Here is a 10986-nt window from a genome sequence, read left to right as displayed (position 1 = left end):
AAGTGCCTCAAGCCGCCCCAGGGGTGTCTTGGGCCACCAGAGGGGTGTCTTGGGCCACCACAGAGAGGTCTGGTGCCACCACTGAGGACTCCGGGGCCACCACGGGGTGTTGTCAGGTGGCCCTGGGCTGGGCTCGCTCGGGGCTGGGCTGGGCTAGCTCGGCCCTGAGTTGGGCTAGCTCCTCACTGGCCGCGGCTCGCCGGCGCTGGGACGCGCTGGCCACCGCCTGGGCTCTGGCACTGCTCTTCGGGTTGCCCCAGGTTGGCATCTTCGGGCAGCGCGAGGTCGCCCCGGGCGAGAGCGACTGCTGGGCCACCTTCGCGCAGCCCTGGGGAGCCCGCGCCTATGTCACCTGGGTGGCGCTGGCCGTGCTGGTGGCCCCCGCCGTGCTGCTGGCCGTGCTGCAGGTGGCGGTGACGCGCGCGCTCAGGGGGTCGCGCGGTGTCCCCGGCGGTCCCGGTGGGCTGGACAGGGCCAGGGCCAAGAGCCACCGCATGGCCGTGGTGGTCCTGGGGGTCTTCGTGCTCTGCTGGACTCCGTTCTTCTGTGCGCAGCTGTGGGCAGTGTGGGACCCGGTGCCGCCAAAGGAAGGTGACAGGGACAGGGGACAGAGGACATGGGGACAGGCAGGGACATGGGGGACGGGGGGTGGGGCTGGGGCGTGGGGTCAGGGACAGTGGACAGGGGGACTGGGGACAGGGGACAGGGACAGTGGACATGAGGGACGGGGCCAGGGGACAGGACATGTGGGGCTGGGGGGCATGTGGGGTCAGGGGGACAGTGGACAGGGGACGTGGGGGACAGGGGACAGGGACAGTGGATGGGGACAGAGAGGGGGACAGGGCAGGGGGAAGGCTGGGGGGCGGGGATGTGGGGACAGGGGGCGGGGTACAGGGGGACATGGGGACAGGGGACATGGGACATGGGGACAGGGGGACATGGACAGGGGACAGGGGATGGGGGCGTGTGGGGCTGGGGACATGGGGACATGGGGACAAGGGTACATAGGGGGCATGGGGCTGGAGACATGGGGACACAGGGAAACAGGGACAGGGGACACAAGGACATGGGACACATGGGGCTGGGGACATGTGGGGGATGTGGGGACACAGGGCACAGGGACATGGGGACAGGGGACATGGGGGCTGGGGAGATAGGGGACACGGACATGGGGCTGGGGACATGGGGACACGGGGACAGGGGACATGGGGGACATGGAGGGCTGGAGACACAGGGACATGGGGGCCGTGTGGGGTTGGGGCTATGGGGATGTGGGAACACGGGGACGTGGGGACATGGGGGATATGGGGATGTGGGGATGGGGACACAGGGACATGTGGACATGTGGGGCTGGGGACATGGGGACAGGGACATGTGGACATGTGGGGCTGGGGACATGGGGACAGGGACACGGGAGCATGTAGGGCTGGGGACATGGGGATATGGGGACAGGCAGACACAGGGACATGGGTGTGTGGGGCTGGGGACACAGGGATGTTGGGACACAGGACACAGGGACATGGGACATGGGGCCATGGGGACAGGGGGACGTGGGGAGCAAAGGGACATAGGGGGGCATGAGGGGCTGGGGACAGGGGACACAGTGACATGGGGGGTGTGTGGAGCTGGGGACACACAGGGCTGGTGACACAGGGACATGGGTGGCTTGTGGGGCTGGGGACATGGGGATGTTGGGACAGGGGCCTGAGGGAACGGAGGGAGGGGTGACATGGGGACATGGGGACATGGGAATGTGGCAGGGATGTGGGAATGGGGATGGAGGACATGGGGACATGGTGGTGTGGGGACAGGGAGAGGATGGTGGGGACAGGGACAGGGTGGTGGGGACATGGGTCGGGTGTGGGTTGGGGTTGGGTTTGGGGGGGGGTGGTGGGGGGGGGGTGGTGGGGGTGTGGTGTGGGTTGGGGTTATGGGGACAGGGACAGGGTGGTGGGGACAGGGACAGGGTGACATGGGTTGGGGTTATGGGGACGGGGAGAGGGTGGTGGGGACACAGTGACGTGGTGACATGGGTTGGCATTATGTGACCATGGGGGTGACAGGGCTGTGGGGACATTGGGACAGGGAGGGTGACCCGGCTAGGTCCCCACTTTGGGGTGGCTCTGACTGGGTGGTGTCAGGGAATGTCCCTGTCCCCGAGCCTGGGGGGCCATGGGGTGTCCTTGGGGTGTCCTTGGCGTCTCCTTGGGGTGTCCTTGGGGGTGACCCAGGTGTCACCAGATGTCCCCATGTCCCCAGGCCCGGCGTTCACCATCCTGATGCTCCTGGCCAGCCTGACCAGCTGCACCAACCCCTGGATCTCAGCCGCCTTCAGCACCAGCCTGGCGCGAGCCATGGGGCGTGTCCTGTGTCCCTGCCGCCACCCCCGGGGTGACAGAGGGTGACACGGGGTGACATGGGGTCACACACGGCCATGGGGCGGGTCCTGTGTCCCTGCCGCCACCCCCGGGGTGACAGAGGGTGACACGGGGTGACATGCGGTCACACGGGGTGACATGCGATCACATGGGGCCATGGGGCGTGTCCTGTGTCCCTGCCGCCACCCCCAGGGTGACAGAGGGTGACACTGGGTGACACGGGGTCACACGGGGTCACACGGGGCCATGGGGCGTGTCTTGTGTCCCTGCCGCCACCCCCGGGGACACACGGGGTGACAGGGGGTGACACAGGGTGACATGGGGTCACACGGGGTCATGGTGCATGTCCTGTGTCCCTGCTGCCACCCCCAGGGACACATGGGGTGACAGAAGGTGATATGGGGTGACACAGGGTGACATGGGATCACACAGGGCCATTGCTCTTGTCCTGCATCCCTGCTGCCACCCCTGCAGTGACACCGGGTGACACAGGGTGACATGGGGTGACACAGGGTCACACAGGGCCATGGCCCGTGTCCTGTGTCCCTGCTACCACCCCCGGGGTGACACCGGGTGACGCCGGGTGACACTGGGTGACACAGGCTCACACAGAGCCATGGTGCCTGTCCTGTCACCTGGTCCTGCCGCTGCCACTCAGGTCACATGAAGTGACAAAAGGCCACTCCAGGACGCTGTGTGTGGCACTCGTGTCACACCAGGGACTCCCACGAGGACTCGAGGACACCTGAGGGAGTCACACGAGGACACACGGGGAACATGCGCGAGGGACACGCGTCACGTCAGGGGCGCTGCGCGATGACATGTGTCACATCGAGGGTGCCGCACAAGGGACACGTGCCACATTGCGGGCGCCGCGCGAGGGACACGTGTCACATCAGGGGCGCCACAGAAGGGACACGTGTCACATCAGGGGCGCCACGCGAGGGACACGTGTCACATCAGGGACGCCACGCGAGGGACACATGTCACACCGGGGGCGCTGCACGAGGGACACGTGTCACATCAGGGGCGCCACAGGAGGGACACGTGTCACATTGGGGGCGCCGCGCGATGACACGTGTCACATCGGTGGCGCCATGCAATGACGTGTGTCACATTGGGGGTGCCACGCGGGGGACATGTGTCACATCAGGGGCGCCACACGAGGGACACGTGTCACATCGGGGACTTGCGCGAGGGATACGTGTCACATCGGGGACTTGCGCGAGGGATACGTGTCACATCGGGGGCGCTGCGCGATGACATGTGTCACATCGGGGGCGCCGCACGGATTGGCGGGAGGGGGCGGGGCTTATAAAAAGGGGCGGGGCTTGACCTGGGGGTGTGGCTTGCACTAGGTGACACACCTGGGCGTCATGGAAAGCCTCGTGCAAGGGGTGTGGGGACACGAGTGGACATGAGGGGACAAGAGGGGACACAAGGGGAGGCTCCGCCCCCCCAGCTCTGTCGAAACCCAATCACCAATAAAGCAGATTTTTACCCCAAATCCCCCAGTTTTGAAATGATTTATTCCAATAATTTGGAGTCAATTGAGTCAAAAACTCAATTATTTGAGTTTTTACTCCAATAATTTGGAGTAAATTATTTACTCAAATAATTTTTGTGTAAATTTTGAGTTTTTACTTAAATAATTTTGAGTTAAATTATTTACTCAAATAATTTGGAGTAAATTTTGAGGTTTTACTCAAATAATTTGGAGTAAATGTTGAGTTTTTACTCAAATAATTTGGAGTAAATGATTTACTCAAATAATTTTTGAGTAAATTCTGAGTTTTTAGTCAAATAATTTGGAGTCAATTTTGAGTTTTTACTCAAATAATTTGGGGTAAATTTTGAGGTTTTACTCAAATAATTTGGAGTAAATGTTGAGTTTTTACTCAAATAATTTGGGGTAAATTTTGAGGTTTTACTCAAATAATTTGGAGTAAATTATTTACTCAAATAATTTTTGAGTAAATCTGGAGTTTTTATTCAAATAATTTGGAGTAAATTATTTAGTCAAATAACTTTTGAGTAAATTTTGAGGTTTTTACTCAAATAATTTGGAGTCAATTTTGAGGTTTTATTCAAATAATTTGGAGTGAATTATTTACTCAAATAATTTGGAGTCAATGTTGAGTTTTTACTCAAATAATTTGGAGTAAATTATTTACTCCAATAATTTGGAGTAAATGTTGAGGTTTTTCTCAAATAATTTGGAGTAAATTATTTACTCAAATAATTTGGAGTCAATTTTGAGCTTTTACTCAAATAATGTGGAGTAAATTATTTTCTCAAATAATTTTTGAGTAAATTCTGAGTTTTTACTCAAATAATTTGGAGTAAATTATTTGCTCCAATAATTTGGAGTAAATTTTGAGTTTTTACTCAAATAATTTGGAGTAAATTATTTACTCAAATAATTTTTGAGTAAATTTTGAGTTTTTATTCAAATAATTTGGAGTGAATTATTTAGTCAAATAACTTTTGAGTAAATTTTGAGGTTTTTACTCAAATAATTTGGAGTAAATTTGAGTTTTTACTCAAATAATTTGGAGTAAATTATTTACTCAAATAATTTGGAGTCAATTTTGAGCTTTTACTCAAAAAATTTGGAGTAAATTATTTTCTCAAATAATTTTTTAGTAAATTTTGAGTTTTTACTCAAATAATTTGGACTAAATTTTGAGTTTTTACTCAAATAATTTGGAGTAAATGATTTACTCAAATGATTTGGAGTAAATTGTTTACTCCAATAATTTGGAGTATGTCCTAGGTTGCAATATTGATGTAGTTAAGTATTCTATTACCACCAGCTGTGGGCCATTAGCTGCTATCACCCACTCCGGATGACAGACAATGGGCCATCCGTTAGCTATTATCACTTGCTAATGACCCACCCCGCATGACAGGCAATGGGCCATCAGGGACCCACCGTGTGACTCATGGACTTATCTCATCCCATTGTGAGATGCTCTGCCGAGGAGGGAGGAGCCAGGTGTTCCCACCTGGATATAACCTGGCCCTGGAACTGCCTGAGCTAGCCCTGTCTACTGGGTTCCCAGAGGACCAGAGCTACCACTGGATCTTCAGCTGGAGACCAGACCTTCACAGGATCACCGCTTCAACTGGACTACTTCAGTTGGACTGCTACCACCACCCTAACAGGGTGTTAGGTTGTATCTGACTTTGTCAGTGCTTTTCCTTGTATTATTTCACTTATTTTTAATTTCAATCTTGACTTGTGATCTCCCACTGGTTTGTTTTCAAACCAAGACATATTTTGGCGCCCAACGTGGGGCTCGACCTGGGGAAACTCAGAAATCCTATCACCATGATGCTCAGCTTATCTATATGGGTGCTTTATCTCGCTCTCTATATCTTTCCTCAAATGGGAAACTATCTGCCTGTCGTATTGCTCTTGTTACGATCAGGGCATGGCATGAAAATTGCTCTATTGGTTTATTATGCCTATTGCATAGTAACCTGTGAGGCGATGAACACCATTCGGTATATTTACTCGACTTTGTCTGCCTGGCCTAACCTGAGCTGCTCCATCTGGGATCTCCTCAGCAATCGCACCCACCCTCTGGGGCTAGGAGGAGAGAGCGGTTTCTTCCAGCATTTCAGGCCAGGCACAGCCATCTTTGACAATATTGAGTTCTCTCTGGATGCTAAGGATGGCATAATCTTCCTGTCAGTTCTGTTTTCTTTCTTCTCTGCGACCAGCACAGTGTACCTCATGCTGAGAAACAGAACAATACTTGGTGTTGTACAGCGTCTTCTCGAAGAGGAGGAGAAAAGAAACAAGTCAGCAGGCACCACGTCCACGCAAACTGCCACCAAGAGGAAAGGAACCAAACGAGCAGTCAATGTGTCAACACAGACCATTGCCGAATCAGAACAGCCAAAGCCAGTAGCGGTTGCCCCCGTCCAGAAAAAGAAATCCAAGAGCAAGTCAGTCCGCACAGCGACTGATGAGGATGCGGCAGGACCATCTCACCAAGCAGAAGAGACAGAGCCCGAGATCATCACTCGCTCTCTATCCCTGGGGGAGCTGCGTGACCTACGGAGGGAATTCACCCGGCAGGCGAATGAGTCCATCTTGACCTGGCTGCTCCGTATCTGGGACGCTGCAGCTAACGACACTATTCTGGATGGAAGTGAGGCCAGACAACTGGGATCCCTGTCTCAGGATGTGGTCATTGACCAGGGGATTGGGAAAACCCAGGAAACTCTCAGCCTCTGGCGGCGATTGCTGGCGAGTGTACGGGACAGATACCTGTGCAAAGAAGACCTCCAGATGCACCAAAGGAAATGGAACACAATAGAACAAGGTATCCGATGCCTGAGGGAATTGGCTGTGCTAGAGATCATTTTCTCAGACAACGAGAGATTCCCCAAGAACCCAGATAATGTCCGGTGCACTTCACAAATGTGGCTAAGATTCGCGCAGCTCGGACCAGAGATATACTCTCGTTACCTGGCAACACTGCAGTGGAGGGAAGGCGAAGACCAGGTGGGTGTGTTAACAAACAAACTGAGAATTTACGAGGACACTGTCACCGCTCCACTACGGACCCAGGTCTCATCGGTAGAAACAAACCTGGCCGAGCAAGTCCGGAGCTTAATTGAAGAGAGCCACCAGAAACTAAAGAAAGAGCTCAAAGAAGGATTTTTTCATGCCACACTGAAACCAACCAGAGTCTCTGCCATCAGGAGCAGACGTACTCCAGCCAGGGAAAGAAAACAAACTCCACGACGTGACCTCTGGTTTTTCCTTCAAGAGCATGGGGAAGACATGAGGAAGTGGGATAGGAAACCCACCTCCACCTTAGCAGCCCGGGTACGTGAATTGAAAAAAGAAACATCCACTTTAGGAGGCTCATCTAGGTACAACACTGCCCCAGTCTCTTGTGGACCGAACCCCAGACAGAATGGAAGTGATAATATGACTGATCCTCTTGAAGGGACCTCAGGAACACATTTACAGGAGAAGAACATCGTGCACCAAAAACAGGATTAGAGGAGCCCTGCCTCTAGCCAGGTAGAGGAAAGGGATAATCGGATCTATTGGACTGTGTGGATCCGATGGCCTGGCACGTCTGACCCACAAAGATACACGGCTTTGGTTGATACCGGCGCTCAATGCACCCTGATGCCATCCAGGTATGTGGGGACCGAATCCATTTCTATTTCTGGGGTGACAGGAGGATCCCAGCAGCTGACTGTACTGAAAGCTGAAGTGAGTTTAACTGGGAATGAGTGGCAGAAACACCCCATTGTGACTGGTCCAGACGCCCCATGCATCCTCGGCATAGATTATCTCAGGAGTGGATATTTCAAAGACCCAAAGGGACATCGCTGGGCTTTTGGGATAGCAGCCGTAGAGACGGAAGACATAAGACAACTGAATACCCTGCCCGGTCTCTCAGATAACCCGTCTGCTGTAGGACTATTGAGAATTGAAGACCAGCGTGTACCAATTGCTACAGCAACAGTGCATCGCCGGCAATACCGCACTGACAGAGACTCTGTGGCCCCCATCCATAAGATGATTCGGGATCTGGAGAGCCAAGGGGTGGTCAGCAAGGCTCACTCACCCTTTAACAGCCCCATATGGCCGGTGCGTAAGTCCAGTGAAGAATGGAGACTGACGGTGGATTACCGTGGCCTGAATGAAGTCACACCACCACTGAGTGCTGCTGTACCGGACATGCTGGAACTTCAGTATGAGCTGGAATCCAAGGCAGCAAAGTGGTATGCGACCATTGATATTGCCAATGCCTTTTTCTCCATTCCTCTGGCAGCAGAGTGCAGGCCTCAGTTTGCTTTCACCTGGAGAGGTGTGCAGTACACATGGAACCGACTGCCCCAGGGGTGGAAGCACAGTCCCACCATCTGCCATGGACTGATCCAGACTGCACTGGAAAAGGGTGAGGCTCCAGAACATTTGCAGTATATTGATGACATCATTGTGTGGGGGGACACAGCAACGGAAGTATTTGAGAAAGGAGAGAAAATCATCAGAATTCTCCTGGAAGCCGGTTTTGCCATCAAGAAGAGCAAAGTCAAGGGACCTGCCCGAGAGATCCAGTTCCTGGGAGTAAAGTGGCAAGACGGACGGCGTCAGATTCCTTCTGAGGTCATCAATAAGATCATCGCGATGTCTCCACCAACCAACAAGAAGGAGACGCAAGCTTTCCTAGGCGCCATAGGCTTTTGGAGAATGCACATCCCTGAGTACAGCCAGATCGTGAGTCCTCTCTACCTCATAACCCGAAAGAAGAACGATTTCCACTGGGGCCCTGAACAGCAGCAAGCCTTCACCCAGATCAAACAGGAGATCGCTCATGCGGTAGCCCTTGGACCAGTCAGGACAGGACCAGAGGTAAAGAATGTGCTTTACTCTGCAGCCGGGAGCCATGGTCTGTCCTGGAGCCTTTGGCAGAAGGTGCCTGGCGAGACCCGAGGTCGACCACTGGGATTCTGGAGTCGAAGTTACAGAGGGTCTGAAGTCAACTACACTCCCACTGAGAAAGAAATCTTGGCAGCTTACGAAGGAGTCCAAGCCGCCTCAGAGGTGATCAGCACAGAAACACAACTTCTCCTTGCACCCCGACTGCCAGTGCTGGGGTGGATGTTCAAGGGAAGGGTTCCCTCTACCCACCATGCCACTGATGCCACGTGGAGCAAATGGATTGCCCTCATCACACAGCGCGCCCGTATTGGAAACCCAAATCGCCCTGGGATTCTGGAAATTATAACAAACTGGCCTGAAGGTGAGACTTTTAAATTATCTTCAGAAGAAGCAGAGGATCAAGTAGCACGTGCCGAGGAAGCACCCCCGTATAACGAGCTGCCGGAGAGTGAAAGACGCTATGCCCTCTTCACCGATGGGTCCTGCCGAATTGTAGGCGCAGATCGGAAATGGAAAGCTGCAGTGTGGAGCCCCACACGACAAGCTGTACAGGCTACCGAGGGACAAGGTGGATCAAGTCAGGTCGCAGAGCTTAAAGCCATCCAACTGGCTTTGGATATTGCCGAATGAGAGAAATGGCCAAGGCTCTATCTCTACACTGACTCCTGGATGGTAGCCAACGCGCTATGGGGATGGTTAGATCGCTGGAGAAAGGCTAACTGGCAGCGCAGAGGAAAACCCATCTGGGCCGCTGAGATTTGGCAGGACATCGCCGCCCGGGCAGAAAAGCTGACAGTGAAAGTTCGACACGTGGATGCACATGTACCCAAGAGTCGGGCTAATGAAGAGCATCGTAACAACGAGCAGGTGGACCGAGCTGCCAAGGTGAAAGTGTCACAGGTGGATCTGGACTGGCAGCACAAAGGAGAATTATTTCTAGCTCGTTGGGCCCATGATGCCTCTGGTCATCAAGGGAGAGATGCGACATACAGGTGGGCTCGTGACCGAGGTGTGGACTTGACCATGGACAACATCTCACAGGTCATCCACAGCTGTGAGACTTGCGCTGCAATCAAACAGGCCAAGCGGGTGAAGCCTCTGTGGTATGGTGGACGATGGTCAAAGTACAGGTATGGGGAAGTATGGCAAGTTGACTACATCACACTTCCCCAAACCCGCCAAGGAAAGCACTACGTGTTGACCATGGTGGAAGCAACCACGGGATGGTTAGAGACCTACCCTGGGCCTCATGCTACTGCCCGGAACACCATCTTGGGTCTGGAAAAGCAAGTCCTGTGGAGACATGGTACCCCTGAGAGAATCGAGTCTGACAATGGAACCCATTTCAAGAATGGCCTCATAATCACCTGGGCTAGAGAACACGGAATTGAATGGATATACCACATCCCCTATCATGCACCAGCTGCCGGGAAAGTTGAACGGTGCAACGGACTACTTAAGACAACTTTGAAGGCACTTGGCGGGGGAACCTTCAAAAATTGGGAACTGAACTTAGCAAAGGCCACCTGGATGGTTAACACAAGGGGTTCTATCAATCGAGCCGGTCCTGCCGAGTCCGAACCTTTGCACACAGTGGATGGAGACAAAGTCCCTGTGATACATGTAAGAGGTTTCTTAGGAAAGACTGTTTGGATTAGTCCCACCTCAGGCAAAGGCAAACCCATCCGTGGAGTGGTTTTTGCCCAAGGACCTGGTTATACTTGGTGGGTGATGAAGGCAGATGGGGAAACCCGTTGTGTACCACAAGGAGACCTTATCTTAAGTGAGAACTGTGTAGATGGTAATAGAATAAGGGGTGGATAATGTCCTAGGTTGCAATATTGATGTAGTTAAGTATTCTATTACCACCAGCTGTGGGCCATTAGCTGCTATCACCCACTCCGGATGACAGGCAATGGGCCATCTGTTAGCTATTATCACTTGCTAACGACCCACCCCGCATGACAGGCAATGGGCCATCAGGGACCCACCGTGTGACTCATGGACTTATCTCATCCCATTGTGAGATGCTCTGCCGAGGAGGGATGAGCCAGGTGTTCCCACCTGGATATAACCTGGCCCTGGAACTGCCTGAGCTAGCCCTGTCTACTGGGTTCCCAGAGGACCAGAGCTACTACTGGATCTTCAGCTGGAGACCAGACCTTCACAGGATCACCGCTTCAACTG

At 53.4% G+C, this 10986-nt stretch overlaps 1 protein-coding gene across 1 annotated transcript in view; it reads left to right on the top strand.

The window, feature by feature from the left end:
- Positions 1-2795, top strand: part of LOC146422569 (vasopressin V2 receptor-like) — a 4766-nt gene extending 1971 nt beyond the window's left edge. Inside the window, exons 2-3 of the mRNA XM_085046214.1 lie at positions 4-591; positions 2260-2795. Of these exons, the coding sequence (XP_084902340.1) occupies positions 4-591; positions 2260-2405 (734 nt within the window). The 3' untranslated portion in view covers positions 2406-2795. The remainder of the gene's footprint in view (positions 1-3; positions 592-2259) is intronic.
- The last annotated feature ends 8191 nt before the right edge of the window (positions 2796-10986 follow it).

The sequence above is a fragment of the Lichenostomus cassidix genome, unplaced genomic scaffold, assembly GCF_008360975.1.
Source record: "Lichenostomus cassidix isolate B80296 unplaced genomic scaffold, HeHo_3.0 HiC_scaffold_40, whole genome shotgun sequence".
Lineage (NCBI taxonomy): Eukaryota > Metazoa > Chordata > Aves > Passeriformes > Meliphagidae > Lichenostomus > Lichenostomus cassidix.
The sequence above is the reverse complement of the archived record's forward strand: the minus strand, read 5'-3'. Positions and strand labels throughout refer to the sequence as shown.